Source organism: Panulirus ornatus, chromosome 52 (assembly GCF_036320965.1).
Source record: "Panulirus ornatus isolate Po-2019 chromosome 52, ASM3632096v1, whole genome shotgun sequence".
NCBI classification, from domain to species: Eukaryota; Metazoa; Arthropoda; class Malacostraca; order Decapoda; family Palinuridae; genus Panulirus; species Panulirus ornatus.
In genome coordinates this window covers 13,920,005-13,947,616 of record NC_092275.1, presented here as the reverse complement: position 1 = coordinate 13,947,616, position 27,612 = coordinate 13,920,005, and the positions used below count along the sequence as shown (strand labels likewise).

Below are 27,612 nucleotides of genomic sequence, written 5' to 3'. Positions count from 1 at the left end.
TATCAGTATTATCATCATGATTATTCTATAAGCAGTTGAAAATATTTTTTTTTTCTTTTTTCACGTAAAATGAAGTTTAAGATCTGTAGACGTGCCATTATATGGCAAAAGTACCAGAAGTTCTAGAAGGCAGTGAGGAACTTCAAGCGACCAGCTCTGCATGAGACAAGTACTTTAGCTCGGTTGGGAGACTGAGCGACCGTAATAGCAAGGTTCGGTATTATCTAAGTATGTGTGGAGAGCCGGATGCCAGGAGTACAGGTGAGCGGGCACACCTGTGGCCAACCCTATATAGTGTTCCGGCTGGAACCATGGGCGGAGTGACCCGGCAGCAGCACTGGTGCCATCACCTCCCAGGGAGACCAAGTCTGACGGTGGTGTCTTCCTGCACACCAACACGAGACCAGCCCAGGCCAGCACACCCGCTTCAAGACCAAGTCCCGCCACTAACTGTACCTGCCAAAGACTGGACTTGTGCCAAGAAGACGACGCAAGCGTTAAGACGGAACGCTCAGTTTATGCCAACTGAATCTGTGGCACCGATCATCATTGCCACAACAGGGTATACACCTGCGTCAGTCCTTGCACTTACCGCCTTCGCTACCTGTGTGAAGAACCAGAACTTAAACTATATGTAAGTTTCTCTCGAGTTTGCTTTAAAATGTAAACCTTATGTTTACCCATTTCAGTAGCTTTGCTCCTCCAGAACACGCTGGATGTATTATAACTGCACAGTCGCAACCCAGACTTGACCATCTGGCTACACTTTTGCACATATACCTGCACTGATCGCACCTCCTCACCTCCGGCTGTCCTCCTTTAAACTCCAATATTGATTCAGTAAGTGCGATGATTGGACTAACTTGTGGTTCTTTCTTTCTTGAGGAGAATACTGTGTGCCTATATTCGGATCATGCTTCTGTTTCCTTTCAAAATATAAGATATGTCATTGTTACGAGGATGAGGTTTAAAAGTCTTGTTCTTTAGACTTTATTTTCTTCAACCACTCCAGTTCTGAAGCCATCTGAGCAGTGGACCTGGCATATTAGACTTGGAAAAATTTTCCTTCTTCCAAATCGCATTCAGGTTTCATCCTCGCCCGAAACAATTGCAAGAAGTTATTCGTGAGGCAAAATGTTCCTTTATCCAAAGTAAGAGTAACGTTTCCTACTCTCCCTCCACAGATACGCCTTTATGGTCTTTGAACAAATGCATCTTGAACAATTCGTGTCACGTGATTTCATGTTACTGAAGCTGTCTCCCCTAATGCTACTGTAACTGTCTCTCCATTACTAGCGGTGCCCCTCAGGGTTCTGTCCTGTCTCCCACAATTATCCTCCTGTTTGTGGACAATATCCTGTTATTCAACAAGTGATGAAATGCTCTCATACTCTGACGACTCAGCGGCACGTCCCTCAACTTATCTTATATCTGCTATGTCTCTTACTCGAACTACGTCTCATATCCTCACAACTACCCTCTATAAACTCAAATTCGGGTGGGAATGGGACGGACGCAACGTAGTTCTCACAAGCCTTGAGCATCAACGATCGCGTGTTCGTTCTGTCACAAGGCTTGAGCACCTTCAGTTATGACATGAATTCTTGACCGTCTCAGATCGTCCGGTACTGTCCACCGGGTACTGAGTTGCTCACATCCTTGTAAGTAAGGATGTTCTTAAATCGAAAGCAATGCAGCGAAGAGCAACTAAATTGATTCCTTACTTACATAAACTATATGAGGACGGACTACAAGAACTGAATGTATTCTTTACGAGGCATGTTGATAGAATGTTTCAGAATGCTAAATGGATTCAACAATGTCGATATAGACAATTTCTTTACGGTCGCACCAGGGTACTAAAGAGAGAAATGGACTCAGACTTAGAGGTCACCGAGTTGATTTGGATTGCAAGATATATTTCTTCACCAAAGACGTTATCGGCGCTTGGAGTAAGCTCCCGAAACATGTTGTTCAAAGCAACACTATCAGTATGTTCAAGATTAGATTTGATCGTCACCTGTCATTCTCTGGTACTGAATACTTTTAACCGATTATCATAACGTAGTGGTATAGCATGCTACCTTCTCAACGACTGATCTCGCCTTGGCCATGGTATGATGTCGTACCAAAATTGATTAACCGTGTAGCCTCTGTTTAAAGGGAACAAGAAGGAATTATTGTATGATCTGTCCACATCAGAAGTAATATAGACTTGGTAAGTCCCGAGGCTGAAGCTCAAAGTTTATCTTTATCTTTATCTTTATCAAAAAAAGATGAAGGGTTGCATGGCTTTGGTTACGGAATCTCCTAAATATTCACGTTCATTGTAACTTCTACGTCCCAATAAAGTCTCATAAGGTATTTTTATCTTCCTGTTTCCCGTGCAGCGCGTTGCCGGAGGGAGTGCAGGGTGGGGAGAGAGCCTTTGATTTGCTTTCCTTTTCTTCTACTGATTTACAGGGGACTGCATCTGTTCCAGCAGTGAAAAGGCCAGACACATCGTCTTGGGCTTGTGTATCTAAGTAACTCTCATGTAACTCACTCTTTCTGTCCTTCCCTCAAGATAAAATGTTCCACGTGAACATCATCAAACCTTAGGCATTTACTAACACATATTCTTACAGTTCTTGAGTGTCCACACAAAAGTTACTTCCATTACAAGACTGTCCTTACCACTAGCATCCTTGGTTTGATTTAAATGGTCATTATCTTCTTACGGTTACAGAGATTACTGCGTGACAGGTCGAGATGGCAAGGATGCTGGTGACGATGTTAACTGTGACGGCAACGGTGACGGTGTGGCCAGCCGAGGGCGTCACCATCCCTGCACATCGACCAGACCTCGTCACCAACCTCAGGTACTGAATACTTGCACAAGGGCCCTTCACCATCCAGACCCTGGCACATAGACCACACCTTCCTACCACCCAGACCCATGCATACAGACCACACCTTACCACTCGGACCCCCAGTACACAGACCTCATCTCCTTACCGCTCAGACCCCAACGTACAAACCAAACCTCCACACCACCCGGACCCCAGAACATAATAGACCTCACCTCCTTACCACACAAACTCCGGCAAAGAGACCACCACACTTCGTTACCATCCGGATCCCAGCGCACATAACACACCATGTCACCACCACCTGGAGCCCGGCTGACTGACGAGCCACGTCAACACCCGGACTCCAGCACATAGAGACCACACTCCCGAACCCTCCACCACTGCGAGTATATATTGACAGCTGCTTCTTCGATTGACCTACTGCCTTCCACAGACCAACAGGAAATATTACCTGGAGTTAAGGAATAACAACTGACAGTTTAGATGAAGGACCTCGACTGCTTACTTTGAAATAATGTTAATGTCATATTCCCAAAAGATGCAGCTTTTTCTATTTATGTGTGTGTGTGTGTGTGTGTGTGTGTGTGTGTGTGTAACTGTTATTATCATCATCAGTGACAGAGACAAACACGGCTAGAGTAGCACAAGTAGGTGTGGTAAGAATGCTGCAGCGACGGCGTTATCATGGAAGATAATATTGATAACGTACGGAGTTCTGATGGCAGGACGTGAAGCTTCGTATCTACCAGCAGCAACAACAGCTATAGCAGTACCTACATCAACCAGTAGGGATGGAACCTATGACAGCAGCTGAGTTAACAGTAGCAGCAGCAGATGGAAGCCTTTCTTTACCTACCCCACACCGCCGCCACCCGTACATCACAACCACACAGGCCTCTGGGAATATTCCACCATGACAGACCACTGTCATAGTACACTGTGGACCACAATAACAGCTGCTCTAATGCATGGCGTACATGATGGAGTAGGAGTGAGTGGGTCAATGAGTGAGGAGCCTGGAGTGGCCAGTGTGTAGGTTACTCAGGGAGTGAGGTTCCTAGTATGGCCATTGTGTGGGTTAGTCAGGGAATGAGGTGCCTAGTGTAGCCAGTGTGTGGGTTAGTCAGGGAGTGAGGTGCCTGGCGTAGTGAGTGTGTGGGTACGTCAATGAGTGACACACTTGACCTGCTGCAGGTGGCTCCTGGGAAGGCACTACTATCCGACGGAGACACCAAATTCACACAGGGACGATCTGGCTGCCAGTGTCTGTCTGGCTCACTCTGCCCTCACGCTCGCCTCCACACACACCTGGAGTTACACAAGTAAGATTTATTTGTCGACGTCATCACACTTCCTCTTCACTCTCCTCCTCCTGTCAGTTTACAAAGTTGAATATATTTCATGTTTCCTCTCTGTCCTATATAGCAAGTCGTCAAAAGAGATTGATAATAGGGAAGCTTATAAAAGTATTAGAAGAAAAAAGGAGCAGAGTTTTCAATTAAGGTGGGAAATGTAAAGAAACCTAAAGTAGGGAGAGAAGGCGCGAGGACTAATATCTAGAAACAGACTTCTTGTACAAAAAGATGATACGAACTGGAGGACCTGACCCCAGCTAACCTGGAGGATGAGTTTCCACCACAGAAGATTGTACCACAAGAGCCTTACCTCCCTCAATGTCGTATTGACGTTTTCTATACCAGCGACGGACCTCCCAACCCCTGGACCTTCCCCAGCCCAGGACCTGCTCCACCCCTGCCACTTCCTTATTCCCGTATTCCTCCCCATTTCTAGACCTTTCCCAGTCCTTGACCCTCCCAATTCCTGGAACCTCCCCCATTCCTAGACCCTCCCCAACTCTTGATTTTTTCCATCCAGGACCCTCCCCATTCCTGGATCTTCTCCAACCCTGGGGATGTCATGTCGTCCTGCCTCCCCCTACACACACACACACACACACACACACACACACCTTGTGTAAGGCCGCTCTACTGAGAAAGTCCACATCCCTGACAGTGTGGGACGCGAGCGGTAAACTATCTGACGGAGTGAGTGTGGGAGGTACAGAAGCTGTAGGTCACCCTGGGCTGTGTCAGAGTGTGGACGTCTCCCTGGCAGGTACTCTCGCCTCACACCTCGTCCCCTACCAACCTCAGTTGGCCTCACACAACCTTACTCTACAGGGACTCCACCCGGAGGCCCTCCTTCAGCAGAACACCATCCTCAGGGGCAAGTACTGCCTCATTACTGTCAGGTAAGTTATCTGGGACATGTTCATTGCCACCAAGTTCATTCCCTTCCATTCCTCTCCCATTCCCTTAGCTTTGTTTACTCTCAACTTTTATCATTCTACACTCAATCTTTCCTGATATTTCTTTACACCCGTCTCTTTTCTCAGCTCATATACTATCATCATCCGCTTCTCAGTCATATAATTTTCTCTTTTCCGAAAATCTCTACAAATCTTCATACTTGCCTCCACCAGATGATGGCCAGACATTACACCAGCTCCATCCTAACCCCCTCACCCCCAGGCACATTCACATAAAGAGTTTCTCTTTGCACGCCTCTCAGTTAGTATGTAATCCAGTAATGCCCGCTGACCATCTTTCCCTCTCACCCACGTATACTTATGTACGTCCCTCTGTTTAAACCATACCCACAACTGCCACAATGATTCCTCCATCATAATATATTCGTCAATTCTTCCTTCACCATAACAGATTCCCTCAACATATATTCCTCTGTCATAGTGGATTCCTTCACCATAGCATGTTGACCCATAGCTGTGTCGTCCTAACCCAGGGATGTCGAGGAGGACGGAGGAGGAGCTACGGGAGGGTCATGGCAGATCATCAGGTCACTGGCTGGCAGGTTCCAACACACCTACGCCACCTGTGTCCCCGACTCCTGCTCTTCCCAATTTTTGCAGGTAAAGTATCTTTACGTCAGGTGGAAAAGATGTTGCTAATGGTATACCTTGTCGGTGACCAAAATGTAGAGAAAATTGATATAATCTTGAGGTGTGTGTGTGTGTGTGTGTGTGTACACTTACCTTCTTGCGTGACGCAGGAATCCCTGGAGCGGCAGCAGGAGGTGGGCACAACTCTCAGTGTCACCTGCCACGACGACGACCCTCACCTCACCTGGACCAGCCACGACCTCTCCTTCTTGTAGGTGTCTCACCCACCACCCTCACCTTGCATGTAGGTGTCTTAACCACAACGTTCACCTTGCATGTAGGCCTCTCCCAATACCCTCATCAGTCCTGGAGATGTCTCTCCCAACGTTGACCCTCACCTAATTCTATAGGTGTCTCACCTTTCTACCCCTCACCTTGCACGTAGGTGTCCCATCCACCACCTTCACCTTGCATGCCGCTGTCTTAACCATTACACTCACCTTTCACGTAATTTCCTCACCCACCACCCTCACCTTCTACATCGGTATCTCCCCCCACCACCTGTCACCTTGTATTGCACTGCTCCGTATAGGGTGCTGTGTTGTACTACAGAATACAGCACTGCACTCACTCCTTCCATACATTACTGTTAGGTATAGCATACTGTTCTGTACTACAGAGTACCGTACTACATTTTATTATTCAGCACTGTACTATTTTCTCTTGGGTACTGTACTGTAATATGTCATACTATACATTACTGTACTGTATTATAGGATACTGTAGAGTTCTGTATTGTACTATACCATAATGTACAGGCGTCAGAGAAATAGATACATAGATAGACAGGCTGCCCAGTACTATACCGAATTACACTGCACTTTCGTATATCACACTATGCTGTACCGTACTGTTCTAAGGCACACAGTACTAAAATATACTATAGTGGGCTCTACTGTACCATAGCTTACTGTAGTACAGCTTAGTTGTAGTATGAGGTGTTGTTCTGTAGTGTTATGGTTACTGTAGTACAGTTGTAGTATGAGGTGTTGTTCTGTAGTGTTATGGTTACTGTAGTACAGTTGTAGTATGAGGTGTTGTTCTGTAGTGTTATGGTTACTGTAGTACAGTTGTAGTATGAGGTGTTGTTCTGTAGTGTTATGGTTACTGTAGGAGTGATGTTGCTGCAGGTGGGTGACGCTGATGCTGGTGACGCTGGCAGCAACGGCCACTCTACTGGAGGTGAGGCGACCCTGCTCCGCCACCGCCCCAGCCACCTGCCGCTGCTCCCCAGGTATGTTTCCACCATCCTACACTCCACCACAACACCACGCTCACCACCCTACACATTACAGAGCCACGTCCACTGTCCCACCACACCTCTGCACGCCCACCACCCCGTGCCACAGCACCATACCCATCACCCCACACCACATCAGAACACCACTTCACACCACGGCTCCACGCCCACCAGCCCACTATATCACCCGTCACCATTCACAGGTCTCCGTCTTCTGCACTGCTTTTCCGTCAGTCAGAACTGGAAGAGACTCACGTCCTACAGCACTGCTGACGCCCACCTCCAGACGCTGGACGGTCTAAGGTGAGTGCCATAGTAATAATGTAGGGGGACTGTAATGTTGTGGTGATAGTAAGTGTAGGGGCACTGCAGTGTCATGGTGGTAGTTGTGCAGTGAGTATTGTGGTATCGTGGTGATAGTGTAGGGGTTATTGTAGTGTCATGTTGGTACTTAGTGTAGGCTGTAGGGGGATACTGTAGTATCATGTGGTAGTTATTATAATGGCTAACGTTGTCTGGTGTGTTACAGGGTGGTTAACACGGTGTGGGTGGTGGCAGCACATCGCTACATGCTCTTCCTAACCTCGGCCGCCAACCCAAGCGACATACTGCAGGTGAGACACAACCCTCTCTCTCTCATACTGCACGTGAGACACAACCCTCTCTCTCACACTACACGTGAGATAACTCTCTCTCACACTGCAGGTGAGACACAACCCTCTCTCTCACACTACACGTGAGATAACTCTCTCTCACACTGCAGGTGAGACACAACCCTCTCTCTCACACTACACGTGAGATAACTCTCTCTCACACTGCAGGTGAGACACAACCCTCTCTCTCACACTACACGTGAGATAACTCTCTCTCACACTGCAGGTGAGAACAGACACAACCCTCTCTCTCACACTACACGTGAGATAACTCTCTCTCACACTGCAGGTGAGACACAACCCTCTCTCTCACACTACACGTGAGATAACTCTCTCTCACACTGCAGGTGAGACACAACCCTCTCTCTCACACTACACGTGAGATAACTCTCTCTCACACTGCAGGTGAGACACAACCCTCTCTCTCACACTACACGTGAGATAACTCTCTCTCACACTGCAGGTGAGACACAACCCTCTCTCTCACACTACACGTGAGATAACTCTCTCTCACACTGCAGGTGAGACACAACCCTCTCTCTCACACTACACGTGAGATAACTCTCTCTCACACTGCAGGTGAGACACAACCCTCTCTCTCACACTACACGTGAGATAACTCTCTCTCACACTGCAGGTGAGACACAACCCTCTCTCTCTCATACAGTTCCTCGCTTATGCTCTCATCGTTGTCATCCTTTTCCTCTGTTTCTTCAACATGATTGGCTGGTCTTTGAGACACTTCACTCCAAGTAAATCCATGGAGCAGTTTTGGATTCGCACTTCCCTAATCCATAATTTCTATTTATCAAAGACTCTGTTCCTCCTTGCTTGTCTCGCTACATTCGTTCCTCGCTCTGTGATATCTTTCGAATGTTAGATGAATGTTTTATCGTCTATATCTTCTCCATGATACACCCTTATTTCATTTTGCTTTTTGACATCTCTTACTAAAATGTATCTCCCTATCTTCTAACCTCCTGCTCGCTACTAAAGATACCTGTATACTAACCCCCTCACCACAGGTTCCATAGAACCTTCCATAACATGTTCTGCATATAGAATGTTCCTTAACATTTCTTGTGCATATAACCTTCCATAACAATAGTTTGTGTATAGAATCTTCCTCGGCACATTCTGTATACTGAACTTTCTACATGTATTGTATATAGAACCTTCCGTAACATGACCTGTATGTAAAACATTCACTCATGCTAAACACACACACACACACACACACACACACACACACACACAAACACCAGCCCCGAGAGAAGGATGAACACCTGAGTATGGTGCGGGCCGACTGCCACGCAAGGATTCGAACCCATGCAGGTTCCTCTCCAGGCCAGGCCGTGCTGACTCATGTTCAGTAACACTAGCCACTACAACACATCTGTGTATGTGTGCGTATGTGTGCGTATGTGTGTGTGTGTTTGTGTGTGTGTGTTTGTGTGTGTGTGTGTTGTTACTTGAACCATACAGTAAGACCTGTGACCATACAGTGTAGCAGAATGTGTAACTTTAGTACATTGCCCGCAGCACATGGGAGACTGGCATTACTGGTGGGTCTTCAACGCCTATCCTTCGGTCGACACATTCTTCTTCATATCCGCCTTCCTCGTGTCCATATTCCTCAAGAAACGCATCCAGGAGTTCACCTTTACTAGCTTCTACCTCCAGCGGTACCTCAGGTAAATCTCCCGCCACATCTCCAGCATAATATTATGTTTGAAAAATGTTGTATCTTCAGAGTTTATTTCCTTGACAGCCATAGCAAGATATAGAAATAACAATCCTTTCTATATTGACATTTTCTAGGCTTATGTCCATGTTTGTTTTCTAAACATATGCAGGAATCATTGATTCAGAAAACCTACGTGGGCTGTTGAATCGCCATTACTGATTAACTCTTACAAGAGATCTTTACGCAAAGGTACATGAAAAACTCAGAGAACATATGTAGAAAAACTTTATATGATATGAATTTATTCATAAAATGTTCGTATAAAACAACTGCTTGTTATTGAGAGGTCTTTAAGCTTGACTCAGTCTTAAACAATTTTTGATAGAAAAGGGAGATTTCGTTCGCTGATGATAATCATTTTCTCCTTAATGATCAAGCCTGAAATATTTCTTACATCTGTTGAGGCTGGTTAATGTGTTTACTGCAATTGCACTGCGTTGCAATGTCTACTGCTAGTGTCTGCTCCTAGGACACTACAGAAGTGCCTCAACGCAGTTCTCAAGTGCACCTTCTTGTGTATTTGCGATGGCGAATGTAGTTATATGTACACACACAAACAATGCTGTTGCTAAGGTACATCACTTTGAGTTCAGTTTTGATTACGGTGGTCATGCATACAAACGTCCAGTTAGAAAATTACTTTCTTGGCTTTTTTGGAAAAAAAAAAACTGTAGCATTATCTTGTTATCTCTGATTAATGTTAAGAACGTTGACAACTTGGAAAATATTGATGAATCAAGCTGTCGTTTTCTCATGGGAAAAATCTGCGACGGTTCTATAGCTAACGATCTATTTGGTAGACATGCTCAAGTTGTGTGACAAACTTGCTATTTGTATCACCAAAGTCAAATTGATTTCACATATCTGCTGATCTGGTCGGCCTGGCCTGACTCTCCTGGTTTGGCTTAGCCAGGCCTTAACAGCCGATATGGCTTGATCGAAATAGCTGACATTGCATTGTTTGTCTAGTTGGTTGGGCCTGACCTAGACTGGTCGAAACCCTGGATGGGCTGGCTTTACCTTACCTGCTTGACCTGGTTGGACGTAACTGGTGACACACTGGGATAAAGCAAGATGTCTGGTGTTGCAGGTTGGCTCCCACCATGATGTACGTGACGCTGGGAAGCGCCAGTATCCTCCGGTACCTGGGCTCGGGACCCGTCTGGATGAGGACCTACCAGGCCCTCTTTGGTCGCCCCTGCGCCAACACGGCCTGGACTAACCTCCTCTTCATTAACAACTTCAATGATTCCAACGACATGGTAAGACAATGTCATCCTAGACGTAGAGTTGTGCAGAAAATGAAAGCTGGGCCATCTCGTGTTTCAAGACTAATCAAATATTTCTAGATAAGACTGTTGTTATACAGGCGGGAGTCGACTGTCATTCTAAGAGTGTAGTTTCTTTGCAAGTACAGGTGTCCGTAGACACAGAGGGCACGACAGATATGACGAGAATATGGTATGGGTGTTGTCCGTTGTGACATCAGTGTTATTGTCCTGCAGTGTATGGGTCACCTGTGGTCTCTAGCAGTGGAGTGGCAGCTGTACGTGCTGGCGCCGCTCCTGCTGGTACCTCTCTACCGCTGCTCTACCTGGCGACTCCGCTGGCTGCCCTTGGCTAGTTGCCTCGTCCTCTCCATCCTCATGCCTGCCATCATTACTGTCCTCTATGACTTGCCACCAACTGCTACCTTCTGGGACCACCGTGCCACACAGTAAGTTTTACCTTCATCATCTACCACCGTAGCACACCACATAGTGTTACCATACCCTCTAGAACCACATCACACCACACAATGGAAAGATATTCGACTCAAATGAAGACTACCCAGAGATCCAAATAGATTTAGATAAACTGGCAGAGTGAAAAGAGACACAGCAGATGGATTTCAATACAGGAGAATGCTGTTGTGCACGTTGATACCGAAAACTACAAACCATTGGCACAAAATGCTTGGTAAACCTCCACCTCAAATATGGTAAGTAATACTTAACTGCATACGATAAAACCAACAGGATCTTGGTATTGATGGAAACATGAAATACACAAAAAAGATACGACACTCACTCCTAACATACACTTGGTTAGACTTTACATTGAAAACACTGTACAGCTCTGGGCACCAAATCTGATCAGAGATATAGAGAAACCTGAGCGAATTCAAAGAAGGGCAACTAAACGAATCCCTTCACTCGTATGTAAGCTTTTTAAGGAAACATTCAAAGATTTGAAATTATTTTCTTAAAAAAAAACTGCAGACTCTGAGAAGTCCTTACAAAAGTTTTCACAGTATTAGATAATTTTGATAACATACGAAAATTACTTCACATTAGACAAAGACTCAGTGACTAGAAATAATCGTATAAAGGTGAAAAGAAGGTGTGAGAGGAATGTTGGCCAAAGTATCTTCACATACACAGTGGTGAAGCAGCGGCATGAACTACTTTCCGAAGTAGTAAATGTAGTGACTTCAAAGTGAGGCAAGACAAGTACTTCACTGACATCAGTCATCAGTAAGAAATCCATACTGCCATTATTAATTCATTAGTTCCATAAACCATCCACAGGGAAGATATCGACCAATTGGTATGGAACTTTTTCTGGTCAATACTTTTCCGTAAAAGTTCCATGGCGTTGTTGTACCATTGTACTGCATGGTACTATTTTCTCATCTCTTTCTTGCAGGTAGTTGAGCCAGAGGGACAGGTGGGTAGCTAGTTTACTATCCTTCTCTACCACTATATTCTGACTTTTATTCTTTTTACGTATAACTTCGTTATGAACCATTAGGTCTCCTCTTTTGCATTCTGTTAACTGAGACGTCACAGGCAGGTGAGGCCTTACTCAAGGCCATCCCATCAACGCTACATATATATACCCTAGCCTGAGCCAGGTATGTGTTCTTATGTGTCCTTTCCATGTATACCTTCCTGTCACCAGCGTGATCCTTGCTTCCCACCCTCAGGTTGTACTACAATATGTACTACGTCGTGCCATGGTGTCGTGCAGGACCGTACCTGGTGGGGCTGGCTGCCGGCTCCCTCTATCACTGGATGAACGAGCACAACCTTATGCTCGCCCCGGTGAGAATGTCTACCTTTACTTTGACGCACTTTTACATAAGCATTCATGACTAAATGACCGATATTGCTCTGGCTACAGTGAAGGTGATCATGGGTATATGTGTGTGTGTGTGTGTGTGTACAGGAGTGCATGCGGGTGTGGGGAGGAGTGTGCTCAGCTGTTGTGGTGGCCGTCCTGGTGGCACCAACTTACCTGACCGGCCAGGGATCTTACTGGGCAGCACTCTACTCCTCCCTCGCCAGACCTGCCTGGGGGGCTGCCCTCGCCTTCTTCGTCATCAACGCCTTCAAGGGCCAGCCAGGTCGGTGCCACACTCTCTCTCTCTCTCTCTCTCTCTCTCTCTCTCTCTCTCTCTCTCTCTCTCTCTCTCTCTCTCTCTCTCTCTCTCTCTCTCTCTCTCTCTCTCTCAGCACCGGAATCACCTGTCACTCTCCGGTACCGAATAATTCTTTTCATCAGTCAGTGTAACGTAGCAGTATACTATACTGCCTATTCAACTAATGATCTTGCTTTGGCAATGTTGCGATAACTCACCAACATTGACTAACCCGCACAATCTGTTTCAAGGGAACAGGATGAAATTACTGAATCATCCTTCTTCATCAGAAGTAATATAGACAAGGTAAATTCCGAGGCTGGAGCGCAAAGTCTACTCTTTTTATCGTCATCAGAAAGTTAGAACAGGCTGGGATGTCCAAATGTGTGTGGATGTAATTAAGATGAGAAAAGAGAAGGGATAGTTGGTATGTTTGAGGAAAGAAACCTGGATATTCTGGCTCTGAGTGAGGAAAAAAGAAAACTCAGGGGTAAGAGGGAGGAATGGTTTCGAAATGTCTTAGAAGAAAAGTCAGGGAGTCATAAGAGGACTAGGGCTAAGGAGGGAGTAGCAGCTTGTGGAGCTGAGTTCTGAAATGAGAGTGGTGAGAGTAAGTGAGCTTGGAAAGGAGACATATGTGAGAAATGCTGGGAGAGATTGAGTGTATAATAGCAACAGGTAAGAGTACATGAAGCGAGGAGAGTTAGTGAGGAAAAGCAGGTACTTAAGATAGCAGTGATGGCATGCACAAGAGATGCACGTGGCATGCGAAAGGCGGGGTTGGGCAGATTAGAAAGGGTTGTGAGTAGTGAGACAAAGAAGCAAAGTTGCTAAAGAAAAAAGACAGACATTTGAGTGGTACTTACAGGGGAAGAGTGCAAATGATTTGGGAGATGTATGACAGAAAGCGGCTGGAGGTCAAGAGGAAGGAGCAGGGGTTGAAAAAGAGGGCAAAGGAGAGTTGGGATGAACGAGTATCAGTAAACTTTAAGGAAAACAAAAAGATGTTTTGGAAGAAGATAAATAATCTACGAAAGACAAGAGAACAAATGGGAATATCGGTGAAGGGAACAAAAGAGGAAGTGATAGCAGATAGTGATGAAGTGAGGAGGAGGAGTGAGTATCTTGAAGGGCTGTTGAATGTGTCTGATGATACAGTGGCAGATGTAGGATGTTTTGATCGGGGTGGTGTGCGAAATATGAGAGTCATAGAGAGTGGTTTGGTGAAGAGAGAAGAGGCGGTGAAAGCTTCCGAAAGATGAAATGTGGCAAGGCGGCTGGAGTGGATGGTATTTCTGCTGAATCTATCAAGAGAGGGGTGACTATTGTGGATCCTCGATTGTGTCACAGTAACCATCAGGATCATCCATTAACACACTTTCTAATTTCTTCTTTTTCTGTTATGACGTTTGGTATAGATTCTGACTCAAGAACGCACTGAAAGAGGCGATACATGGATCATATTTTTGTTCGAGAAAGCAATGAGTACTGTCCCTCAACAAAAGATAAACCACATTTAGTTGAACCTTATTATACATGACAGTATTGCTGAAGATCATTGCTGTCTTGAGATGAGGCTCTTTCAGGCTGCAATGCATTAGAAGGCCTTAATTGTGTTATATGACAGGAGGCTAATGACAGACATACTGAACACCATGACAACACCCTCCTCACTCCCATGTAACCTGTGGTTCGTGTCGGCAGGTGTAGTGGCCTGGTTCTTCTCTCGCCCAGTGTTCGCCCCTCTCTGCCGCCTCTCCTATTGTATGTTCCTGGTGTCGCTGCCACTACAAACCCTGGCAGCCACTAGGCCCCACAAGCTACACTATGACCATCTCACTGCGGTAAGTTGAAGCTTGGGAACTGATGGTCGCCAAACTCTCCTCAGGTAGTTTAAACGATCTATTCTGCTCTATGATTAGTGACCTTAATGCCCTATGACATTTGCTTTCGTATTCAAACCTTATAAAGATAATTTTGTAAAGACAACAGCTGCAAAACTTGTGGTTGATATCATGTTAAGTTAGGCAAAATGTTCCTCTAACTCCTTAGTCTTACAGACGCGGCAGCGACAACCGACGGCCATGTTGCTATTCTAACTACAACAGAAGAATCATATGTTGGTAATAGTTTGAAGACCTGACTATATCCTTAGGTCAATTTGTTCCTGGCTCATTATCCATTTATATGTCTAACTTTAAATTTTGTCAGAGTCTCTCTGAAAGGTGATGCAATCATTTTTGTTCCCTATTTCTCTCATAACCTTGGCATCATTTGCAAACCTGAATAAGATACGAAGCTAGTCCATCTGGCATGTCATTTAATTACACCAAGAATTGTAATAGACCCAAGACCGAATCCTACGACATCCCACCTGTAGCCTGCCTGGCTGGGGAATATGCCTCTTGCCTGCGTCCTTTGTTCACTTTCACATATTAGATAGTTATCGGTCCATCGAAGACGTTTACCTATTACTTCTACTCGTAGCATTAGCCTTTTAATAACCTTCCGATTGGGTAGTGTCAAAGGCTTTTTACCAGTCTAGGAACACATGGTCTACCCATCCATCTCATTGATCTAAGACCTAGCTTCACCTATCTTTAAAGTCTGACAGGTTCGTGACGCAGAACCTCTTTTCTCTGAAGCAGTGTTGTCTCCCGGTTAGGAAGTTTCTCCTCAATAGGAAGTCATCTGTTTTCTTTTTAATATCTTTCCCAGAGTCTTACAAACCGGACCCCTTTCAGAAACAGGCCTGTAGTTCAGCGTGATATGCCAGTCACGTGTGCCCTCTTACACGTTTGTGGAACAACTACTTCCTCTAGTGTCCTATCAAACAGTATTTCGAGAGGCGCAAGAGCCTTAGCGCGTCCCTTCAACACAAATGAAGAGATATCAGCTGATCCATGTGCCATATATGGGTCAAGTTGTTCAAACAACTTGACTATATTATTTCTGTTAATACTTTCCAGGACTCCTCTCCTTACCTACCTTTCTTACGCCGGCGTAGTATCATCCTCCCCTGTAACAACACTTTTGAAGTCGCCATCCAGCCAGTTCTACACGTATATCCTTGTCTTCTTCGTGTTCTTCCCCGGTTTCTCTAGTCTGGTCAGTTGTGCTGTAACTGATACTTCGCTCCTTATGGACTTATGGTAAATTTCTCGTATGTTAAAACCTTGTCCACGATGCTCTTTTCAAAACCTCTGTTCTCCTCTCTCTTTACCTGACGGTACTCATTCCTTGCTCTCATGTAACTTTCTGATTACTATCTGTGATTAATATTTGTGAGTTACTAAGAAAACCTTTTACACGAATGTTGCCCCGTCTCTTAACTCTGTATATATCACCATGTCTCTTTACCCTTGTATGTCTAAACACACACACACACACACACACACACACACACACACACACACACACACACACACACACACACATATCAGCCTCAGCCATTTATCGACCAGCCCGGAGGATAGAATGATCAGCTGAGATTGGCTTTGAGCCGACTGCCGACAAGATTCGAACCTATTAGGAGTCCGACCCTAGGCAGACCCGTGATAACTCATAGTCGATAACGCTAACCAATATACCAAGGAGGCCCGTGTGTGTGTGTGTGTGTGTGTGTGTGTGTGTGTGTGTGTGTGTGTGTGTGTGTTTTGATAGATATCTATGATATTTTCTTAACGTTGTGCAGGTGTACTTGGTGGTGGGTGACCTGGGACTGAGCTACGCGGCCAGCCTGGTACTGACGCTGTTGGTAGAAGCGCCCTTCGCACGCCTCTTTAGCCTGACCATCTCAGGTAAACCTCATCTTAATCATATTATCGGCTTTGTGCAAGACTTTGTGAATCTGCCTGTCATAAAGTGTGTGATAAGAGATCTTGCTGTTTATCTTTACAACTAATGGGTTTCCTTGCTATACTTAGGAAAGATCTACGCTCAACACAAAGTTCCCAAGACAACGACAAGCAAGATGAGACAAGAAGAGCCCAAGAGAACGTCCTCCACCCAGGAGCTCCTGAAGGCAACACTGTCTTCTTCATCTAATGCAAGATACCGGAACATCTGAAACATGCGGGATTTAGAATAATTCCATTACAAGAAATTCGATTTCAGGAGTCATCTTTACAGCAAATTCAAGCGATTCGTCATTTATCTTTATTTATTTACTCATTATCTCCGTCGCTTCTTTCTTTTCTCGTCCTACTTGGTATTTATTCAGGAGGATATTCACATACGATGCAATCAGTCGCATGAAACTGTCTGTTATAGAGAATTTCGCCACTCCTGCTCTAGGGAATATTTATTGACAGGTGCTTGAAGTACCGTACCTTCAGGTTACTGTGCTGTGCAACGAAGAGTAATTAATCAGTTTCTTTAATTAATCATGTTTAGCACTTTCACCATTCATTTATTAGAGTTAGGAGAGGAAGATGTGATAGTTAACTTCTACCAGACTGTGACAATATGTACCTGCCTTTATCTGTTAGTTATGTGTTCTGAAGAGTTGGTTTTCCTGCTTTAGTTTTTCGGGATGTAAAACTTTTGCAATGAATTGACATTTCAGTGTCATGTGCATAATTTGTGTTTGGGTTTTAAGAAACAAGTAATAACAGCTATCATCGGAAACTGAATAGTTCACTGCTGGCTGTGAGGCAAGCTTTCAATAGTGATTTGCATTAACTGGCAGAATAGATCTTCCTACTGAAGTTCTATGATTTGTGATAACTGTCAGAATAGGGCCTCCTATTGTAGTGCTTCGACCTGTACTGTACTCTTCACATATATTGATTATTATTATGTTCATTTCATAGGTTTAAGCAAAGCAGTATTTAATGTAACGAAATAACACTAAACTTTGTACCATTTTCCATGTTTTCTTTTGCTCACAACTGCATTTAGCTGGCTCGGCTGACTACTGCTAGTTCCTATCAATGCCATATCTTTAATCACATTATCTCTGTTATATCTGTGGTTACTTACAGTAGCTATGATATCGTATTTCTTTCACTCATTCCTCAATGCTGCCAGAACCTTAGTCCCTTCACCCACCTCATGACTCACCTCAGCTTCCATGGTTTCATTCGCTGCCATGTCTGCTGTCATATATCTAAAAGGGACATATGGACAAAATGAGGGGAGGTTGGCTAAGAGGGTATATGTTTCAGAACTGGCTGGAGGAAGGAACAGGAACAGGAAAACCGATCTGGAAACAGGACGAAGTGGATAGGGTTTGAAGTGCTCGGGGTCTGATCATGCAGGGGGGTTAAAGGGGTGCATGAGATAGATTGAATTGGAGAGATCTGTTGTATTGGGAACGACTTGCTGTCAATGGACCGAACCAGGGCATGTGGAAAGGTCTGTTGGGCGTGGTTGCGATCAGGGGGCTGTAGTTTTGGTGCCTTGCGCATGACAACTATAAAATGAATGGGACGAATGTGGCCTTTCTTTGTCTGTTCCTAGCACTACCTCGCTGACCTGGGAAACGGTGGACAAGTTTGGAAGATAAAAGAAAAAAGTAAGTATGTGTGAAGGTTACGAATATACAATGGCCAGTCAAGATGTAACACTACATGTATGAAAGGGAACAAGGGAAGAAAGGCTTAGGTATTTGGATCAGTAGTGACTTGAAACCAAGTATACAATGTGCAAAAGCTGCAGCCAAGATCATGAATGTCTTTGGACAGATCGGGGAATCTTTTACATATTTAGATTGTAAATTATTTATGATCCTATACCAAACCTATATTAGACCACACTTAAAATACTGTGTCCAGGCGTGGAACTCATATCTTACCAAAGGAACTCAGTGTTTGAAGACTATGGGCAAAGGGCACCAAGTTAGATCCCATCCTAAGACAGTTATAAGAAGAGACTCCACCGTCTAAGCTGATATCCCTTTCAAAGAGAAAAGTGAGAGGTGACCCTATCAAAGTTTTTAAAATACTAAAGGTTTGGAGAGTGTGAATAAAAGTTTATTTCTTGAGCCCATCAGCATGCAATCTCTCAAGCGTTACAGTCAAAAACTGTTATGAGGCTTCAGAGTAATAAGTGGTTGGAACTCTGTCCCAAGTTGTGCCATTAATGGGGTTTTAAGTCAACCCCATTGAAGCATGCCAGGGTATGGATACCACTTAGTCTCTGATCTGTAAATCAATCCAATGATATTCAAGTGTATGTCTCGTTTCTTAAGTTACACATGTGCATTATCTTGGGAAAGGGAAGCAATATCTCAATTAGATCAAGTGTAAAAACATCGATTATACTTATTTCTCTTTCTAGATTTAACTCGTTTTCTTCTGTTGAATTTGAAAGCATTACAGATCCACTCTGCAGTGACATAATCGTGTTAGACACAACCATATCATCCTCTCTGTCCTGGACACCACATAACCACCACAGAATGTATACCAAAACCTTACCGTTTTGCTTGAACTCTCGAGGAGCTGCAACTTGTTTCTGCGTTCCTTTTTTATCTCAGTTTTCCTCGTATCCAAGATGATCATGATTATGTTCGTATCATGTCGGTTGATATACATGGAAAAAATTACATGTTATTACATGAAATATATGCTGTCAGTGGATTGAACCAGTGCATATGAAGAAGTTGGGGAGAGGTCTGTGGGGTCTGGTTGTGGAGGCAAAGGAGGCCTTTTCTTCGTCAGGTCCTGGCGCTCTCTCGTTACCGCAGGAAACGGCGAACATGTAGGAAAGAACAGCATATATGAAATTATGAAATCCCTTTTACTATAACCTCAAAGTTTTGATAGAGAAAATGAAAATAAACTTTGTGATTACAAACTACATAAATTTGATATTATTAGATGAAAGTATGTGTGTTTGATAGATAATGTCAATGTTTTGCTGCGTAGTATTTGGTGATGCGAGTGGCGGCGCCACCAGTAGTAAACATCAGCTGTGATTGTGTAAACTGTCCCTTCTTGCTCAGTGTACATGTACACATCATGAAGTTTACAGAGACTTATAAAGTCTTTACTCACAAGAATAAATGAATTTGTAGATATACCGTTGTTTCCATGGACATAGATTATCCCAGGATATTGTAGTAACGTTGTTCACCTGTTGCTGTGTTGTTTCATCTAACGTTTCTCTACCCCACCACGTTGAGTATGATTTGATTAATGACTGCAGATCTGCTATAATGGAACAAGAAGACGAAAACATCTCCCTGTTGCTCAACATGGGATTCCCTGACGTGCGAGCCATCAAACGAGCCCTGAAGCTAAGTAACGGGGACGTAAATGAGGCTGTAATGTTCCTTACAGAGCAGCCACTGACCTCATACAGCACCGTGGACGACCTGCGGGACGTACACATGGCTGATAATCCTCCACCCACCTATGATCAGGTCAGTACTACTCTTATATGCAGAACTTTAAATGCCTACTTACCAGTTTCCCTACGGGCGCCGCCCCTGTAGATACTGTGGCGGTTGATTCAGGATATCTGGGGTATTGAGGACTGCACTAGCTCATCTGTCATCCTTCCCCCCAGTTGCCAAAGTAGCAGTTTAGTTTTGTCCTCAAGATTATTCACTTTTTTTTTTGTTGAAAAAAGAATGAGCATTTTTTGACATTGTCTTGATTTGTTTTTGTTTGCAGATCTTGTATCCATGCTTTCTTCTTGTTTCAGTAATTGAGATAAGTCCATTGATCATGTACAGTCTTGCATGCATGAGTCAGATCACTGATATAGTCACTTATACTACTATCCGAGAGTCTTATTCGTAAATTTTTAGGACATGGAAGCATATTTCCTAAGTGATATAGTTACGTGAAATTGATACAGTACATCTCTTACAATGTGTAGAGTTGATAAAGAGTGTGAGATTTTAGATGTAGCATTTGCCACTCCATCAGTTGTAAGTTTTAAGTGGTTTGGGCTTTAAGTAGAGGGAAATTGTTAGATTAAAAACACTCAAAATGAAAAGTTTAGAGTTTACATAATTCACTAGTAACACTTTCATCTAAATTTAGGAATTAGTGAATAAATGGGAGGCATTCTGTCCTTTGTAATGGCCTCATGCTATGTGCACTGACATTAGAAAAGTGACCTTCCAGTTAACGGCAGATAAGAAACTCGTAATGCATTTGTTCAAACTCTGCAGAGTTTTATTTGGTTTGTATGTTAATATGCAAACTGATTGAAGTATTACAAAAGAAATTTTGCCTGTAGGGACTAGAAATAGTCATTTTTCTATATTAATGATGCATACCATTGAATGCTGCCATGCATCATATCATTTGAATCTCACTAAGTATGATTTTTGCAAATATGTTTAGTGAGTTAGATGTCTATTGAAATATAGGAATTGAGTTAATGCTAATAAAGTCTCTCTCAGGTAGGGTCAGATCCCTGTAACTCTATAGACATATGAAGTCACTGTTTACATTACAAATGAAATGAACCATGCAATTTGAGTGTGTGTTTAGATAACCATGAAATTTCACTGGGAATAGAACACGCTAGACATCGGTAATGTTAAAATGTATAGGCTATCTTATTCGTTTTATATTTATTTGTACTGTACTTATTTATTAAAATCTAACCCCACATTTTCCCTCCCTTACTTCCATATTACAAGGAGTTGTTATCTAAAGATAGGTTTTACTAATGAAAAGGAAAATGCCAAACTCATATCCTTATATCATTCTATGCATTCGTAATAAGTATTCCATTAGAGTGGGCATACTTTTCACCTTCTTATCCATGATTTCCTCACTCATCCTTTCCATGTGTGTGAACCATTTCACCACACCCTCTTCTGCTCTCACAACCACACTTTATTTCCTCACAACACTCTTACCTTTTCATTGCTTACTTGATCAAACCACCTTCTACCACATATTTATTTATTTTGCTTTGTCACTGTCTCCCGCATTAGCGAGGTAGCGCAAGGAAACAGACGAAAGAATGGCCCAACCCACCCACATACACATGTTTATACATACACATCCACACATGCAAATATACATACCTATACATCTCAACCTATACGTATATATACTCACACAGACATATACATATATACACATGTACATAATTCATACTGTCTGCCTTTATTCATTCCCATCGCCACCCCGCCACACATGAAATAACAACCCCCTCCCCCCGCATGTGCACGAGGTAGCGCTAGGAAAAGACAACAAAGGCCACATTCGTTCACGCTCAGTCTCTAGCTGTCATGTGATAATGCACCGAAACCACAGCTCCCTTTCCACATCCAGGCCCCACACAACTTTCCATGGTTTACCCCAGATGCTTCACGTGCCCTGGTTCAATCCATTGACAGCACGTCGACCCCGGTATACCACATCGTTCCAGTTCACTCTATTCCTTGCACGCCTTTCACCCTCCTGTATGTTCAGGCCCCGATCACTCAAAATCTTTTTCACTCCGTCTTTCCACCTCCAGTTTGGTCTCCCACTTCTCCTCGTTCCCTCCACCTCTGACACATATATCCTCTTGGTCAATCTTTCCTCACTTATTCTCTCCAAGTGACCAAACCATTTCAAAACACCCTCTTCTGCTCTCTCAACCACACTCTTTTTATTACCACACACCTCTCTTACCCTATTATTACTTACTTGATCAAACCACCTCACACCACATATTGTCTTCAAACATCTCATTTCCAGCACATCCACCCTCCTCTGCACAACTCTATCTATAGCCCACGCCTCACAACCATATAACATTGTTGGAACCACTATTCCTTCAAACATACCCATTTTTGCTTTCTGAGATAATGTTCTCAACTTCCACACATTCTTCAACGCTCCCAGAACTTTCACCCCCTCCCCCACCTTATGATTCACTTCCGCTTCCATGGTTCCATCCACTGCCAAATCCACTCCCAGATATCTAAAACACTTCACTTCCTCCAGTTTTTCTCCATTCAAACTTACCTCCCAATTGACTTGACCCTCAACCCTACTGTGCCTAATAACCTTGCTCTTATTCACACTTACTCTCAACTTTCTTCTCTCACACACTTTACCAAACTCAGTCACCAGCTTCTGCAGTTTCTCACATGAATCATCCACCAGCGCTGTATCATCAGTGAAGCAACAACTGACTCACCTCCCAAGCTCTCTCATCCGCAACAGACTGCATACTTGCCCCTCTTTCCAAAACTCTTGCATTCACCTCCCTAACAACCCCGTCCATAAACAAATTAAACAACTATGGAGACATCACACACTCCTGCCGCAAACCTACATTTACTGAGAACCAATCACTTTCCTCTCTTCCCGCACGTACACATGCCTTACATCCTCGATAAAAACTTTTCACTGCTTTTAACAACTTGCCTCCCACACCATGTATTCTTAATACCTTCCACAGAGCATCTCTATCAACTCTATCATATGCCTTCTCCAGATCCATAAATGCTACATACAAATCCATTTGCTTTTCTAAGTATTTCTCACATACATTTTTCAAAGCAAACACCTGATCCACACATCCTCTACCACTTCTGAAACTACACTGTTCTTCCCCAATCTGATCCTCTGTACATGCCTTCACCCTCTCAGTCAATACCCTCCCATATAATTTACCAGGAATACTCAGCAAACTTATACCTCTGTAATTTGAGCACTCACTCTTATCCCCTTTGCCTTTGTACAATGGCACTATGCAAGCATTCTGCCAATCCTCAGGCACCTCACCATGAATCATACTTTTTTTTTTTTTTTTTTTATACTTTGTCGCTGTCTCCCGCGTTTGCGAGGTAGCGCAAGGAAACAGACGAAAGAAATGGCCCAACCCTCCCCATACACATGTACATACACACGTCCACACACGCAAATATACATACCTACACAGCTTTCCATGGTTTACCCCGGACGCTTCACATGCCTTGATTCAATCCACTGACAGCACGTCAACCCCTGTATACCACATCGCTCCAATTCACTCTATTCCTTTCCCTCCTTTCACCCTCCTGCATGTTCAGGCCCCGATCACACAAAATCCTTTTCACTCCATCTTTCCACCTCCAATTTGGTCTCCCTCTTCTCCTCGTTCCCTCCACCTCCGACACATATATCCTCTTGGTCAATCTTTCCTCACTCATTCTCTCCATGTGCCCAAACCATTTCAAAACACCCTCTTCTGCTCTCTCAACCACGCTCTTTTTATTTCCACACATCTCTCTTACCCTTACGTTACTTACTCGATCAAACCACCTCACACCACACATTGTCCTCAAACATCTCATTTCCAGCACATCCATCCTCCTGCGCACAACTCTATCCATAGCCCACGCCTCGCAACCATACAACATTGTTGGAACTACTATTCCTTCAAACATACCCATTTTTGCTTTCCGGGATAATGTTCTCGACTTCCACACATTTTTCAAGGCTCCCAAAATTTTCGCCCCCTCCCCCACCCTATGATCCACTTCCGCTTCCATGGTTCCATCCGCTGACAGATCCACTCCCAGATATCTAAAACACTTCACTTCCTCCAGTTTTTCTCCATTCAAACTCACCTCCCAATTGACTTGACCCTCAACCCTACTGTACCTAATAACCTTGCTCTTATTCACATTTACTCTTAACTTTCTTCTTCCACACACTTTACCAAACTCCGTCACCAGCTTCTGCAGTTTCTCACATGAATCCGCCACCAGCGCTGTATCATCAGCGAACAACAACTGACTCACCTCCCAAGCTCTCTCATCCCCAACAGACTTCATACTTGCCCCTCTTTCCAAGACTCTTGCATTTACCTCCCTAACAACCCCATCCATAAACAAATTAAACAACCATGGAGACATCACACACCCCTGCCGCAAACCTACATTCACTGAGAACCAATCACTCTCCTCTCTTCCTACACGTACACATGCCTTACATCCTCGATAAAAACTTTTCACTGCTTCTAACAACTTGCCTCCCACACCATATATTCTTAATACCTTCCACAGAGCATCTCTATCATATGCCTTCTCCAGATCCATAAATGCTACATACAAATCCATTTGCTTTTCTAAGTATTTCTCACATACATTCTTCAAAGCAAACACCTGATCCACACATCCTCTACCACTTCTGAAACCACACTGCTCTTCCCCAATCTGATGCTCTGTACATGCCTTCACCCTCTCAATCAATACCCTCCCATATAATTTACCAGGAATACTCAACAAACTTATACCTCTGTAATTTGAGCACTCACTCTTATCCCCTTTGCCTTTGTACAATGGCACTATGCACGCATTCCGCCAATCCTCAGGCACCTCACCATGAGTCATACATACATTAAATAACCTTACCAACCAGTCAACAATACAGTCACCCCCTTTTTTAATAAATTCCACTGCAATACCATCCAAACCTGCTGCCTTGCCGGCTTTCATCTTCCGCAAAGCTTTTACTACCTCTTCTCTGTTTACCAAATCATTTTCCCTAACCCTCTCACTTTGCACACCACCTCGACCCAAACACCCTATATCTGCCACTCTGTCATCAGACACATTCAACAAACCTTCAAAATACTCATTCCATCTCCTTCTCACATCACCACTACTTGTTATCACCTCCCCATTTACGCCCTTCACTGAAGTTCCCATTTGCTCCTTTGTCTTACGCACCCTATTTACCTCCTTCCAGAACATCTTTTTATTCTCCCTAAAATTTACTGATAGTCTCTCACCCCAACTCTCATTTGCCCTTTTTTTCACCTCTTGCACCTTTCTCTTGACCTCCTGTCTCTTTCTTTTATACTTCTCCCACTCAATTGCATTTTTTCCCTGCAAAAATCGTCCAAATGCCTCTCTCTTCTCTTTCACTAATACTCTTACTTCTTCATCCCACCACTCACTACCCTTTCTAAACAGCCCACCTCCCACTCTTCTCATGCCACAAGCATCTTTTGTGCAATCCATCACTGATTCCCTAAATACATCCCATTCCTCCCCCACTCCCCTTACTTCCATTCTTCTCACCTTTTTCCATTCTGTACACAGTCTCTCCTGATACTTCTTCACACAGGTCTCCTTCCCAAGCTCACTTACTCTCACCACCTTCTTCACCCCAACATTCACTCTTCTTTTCTGAAAACCCATACTAATCTTCACCTTAGCCTCCACAAGATAATGATCAGACATCCCTCCAGTTGCACCTCTCAGCACCTTGACATCCAAAAGTCTCTCTTTCGCACGCCTGTCAATTAACACGTAATCCAATAACGCTCTCTGGCCATCTCTCCTACTTACATAAGTATACTTATGTATATCTCGCTTTTTAAACCAGGTATTCCCAATCATCAGTCCTTTTTCAGCACATAAATCTACAAGCTCTTCACCATTTCCATTTACAACACTGAACACCCCATGCATACCAATTATTCCCTCAACTGCCACATTACTCACCTTTGCATTCAAATCACCCATCACTATAACCCGGTCTCGTGCATCAAAACCGCTAACACACTCATTTAGCTGCTCCCAAAACACTTGCCTCTCATGATCTTTCTTCTCATGCCCAGGTGCATATGCACCAATAATCACCCACCTCTCTCCATCAACTATTCAATGAATCATACATACATTGAATAACCTTACCAACCAGTCAACAATACAGTCACCCCCTTTTTTAATAAATTCCACTGCAGTACCATACAAACCCGCTGCCTTGCCTTTCATCTTCCGCAATGCTTTTACTACCTCTTCTCTGTTTACCAAATGATTTTTCCTAACCCTCTCACTTTGCACACCACATCAACCAAAACACCCTATATCTGCCACTCTATCATCGAACACATTCAACAAACCTTCAAAATACTCACTCCATCTCCTTCTCACATCACCACTACTTGTTATCACCTCCCCATTAGCCCCCTTCACTGAAGTTCCCATTTGTTCCCTTGTCTTACGCACTTTATTTGCCTTCTTCCAAAACATCTTTTTATTCTCCCTAAAATTTAATGATACTCTCTCACCCCAACTCTCATTTTCCCTCTTTTTCACCTCTTGGACCTTTCTCTTGACCTGCCTCTTTCTTTTATACATCTCCCACTCAATTGCATTTTTTCCCTGTAAAAATCGTCCAAATGCCTCTCTCTTCTCTTTCACTAATAATCTTACTTCTTCAACCCACTACTCACTACCCTTTCTAATCTGCCCACCTCCCACACTTCTCATGCCACAAGCATCTTTTGTGCAAGCCATCACTGCTTCCCTAAATACATCCCATTCCTCCCCCACTCCCCTTACCTCCTTTGTTCTTGCCCTTTTCCATTCCGTACTCAGTCTCTCCTGGTACTTCCTCACACAAGTCTCCTTCCCAAGCTCACTTACTCTCACCATTCTCTTCACCCCAACATTCTCCCTTCTTTTCTGAAAACCTCTACAAATCTTCACCTTTGCCTCCACAAGATAATGATCAGACATCCCTCCAGTTGCACCTCTCAGCACATTAACATCCAAAAGTCTCTCTTTCGCGCTCCTATCAATTAACACATAATCCAATAACGCTCTCTGGCCATCTCTCCTACTTACATACGTATACTTATGTATATCTCGCTTTTTAAACCAGGTATTCCCAATCACCAGTCCTTTTTCAGCACATAAATCTACAAGCTCTTCACCATTTCCATTTACAACACTGAACACCCCATGTATACCAATTATTCCCTCAACTGCCACATTACTCACCTTTGCATTCAAATCACCCATCACTATAACCCGGTCTCGTGCATCAAAACCACTAACACACTCATTCAG

At 43.9% G+C, this 27,612-nt stretch overlaps 2 protein-coding genes across 4 annotated transcripts in view; both read left to right on the top strand.

Moving 5' to 3' along the window:
- LOC139765088 (nose resistant to fluoxetine protein 6-like) lies at nt 1-17,852 on the top strand. The gene is made up of 17 exons (XM_071692249.1): nt 1-634; nt 2,729-2,861; nt 4,047-4,174; nt 4,866-5,103; nt 5,655-5,781; nt 5,922-6,022; nt 6,942-7,045; nt 7,255-7,354; nt 7,581-7,665; nt 9,247-9,398; nt 10,542-10,713; nt 10,957-11,168; nt 12,420-12,537; nt 12,662-12,839; nt 14,559-14,698; nt 16,549-16,654; nt 16,781-17,852. Exons 2-17 carry the CDS (start codon nt 2,752-2,754, stop codon nt 16,921-16,923), a joined length of 2,214 nt encoding a protein of 737 aa, XP_071548350.1. The 5' UTR covers nt 1-634; nt 2,729-2,751; the 3' UTR covers nt 16,924-17,852.
- Nucleotides 17,853-19,740: 1,888 nt separating this feature from the next.
- The window catches only part of LOC139765085 (ubiquitin carboxyl-terminal hydrolase 24-like), a 255,707-nt gene continuing 247,835 nt past the window's right edge, over nt 19,741-27,612 (top strand). Inside the window, exon 1 of one of the 3 annotated variants that reach the window (XM_071692245.1) lies at nt 19,741-20,223. In XM_071692245.1, coding sequence (XP_071548346.1) covers nt 20,017-20,223 — 207 coding nt within the window. In that variant the 5' untranslated portion in view covers nt 19,741-20,016. The remainder of the gene's footprint in view (nt 20,224-27,612) is intronic. The other 2 variants (XM_071692246.1, XM_071692247.1) reach the window with 2 other exon arrangements.

What these genes read in the sequence shown, in the direction of transcription:
- LOC139765088 (XM_071692249.1), top strand. Translation starts at nt 2,752, where the DNA reads ATGGCAAGGATGCTGGTGACGATGTTAACTGTGACGGCAACGGTGACG. An exon ending in GACCTCGTCACCAACCTCAG is followed by an intron (nt 2,862 to 4,046) that starts GTACTGAATACT and finishes GACCTGCTGCAG; the next exon opens with GTGGCTCCTGGGAAGGCACT. An exon ending in CTTTAGCCTGACCATCTCAG is followed by an intron (nt 16,655 to 16,780) that starts GTAAACCTCATC and finishes TGCTATACTTAG; the next exon opens with GAAAGATCTACGCTCAACAC.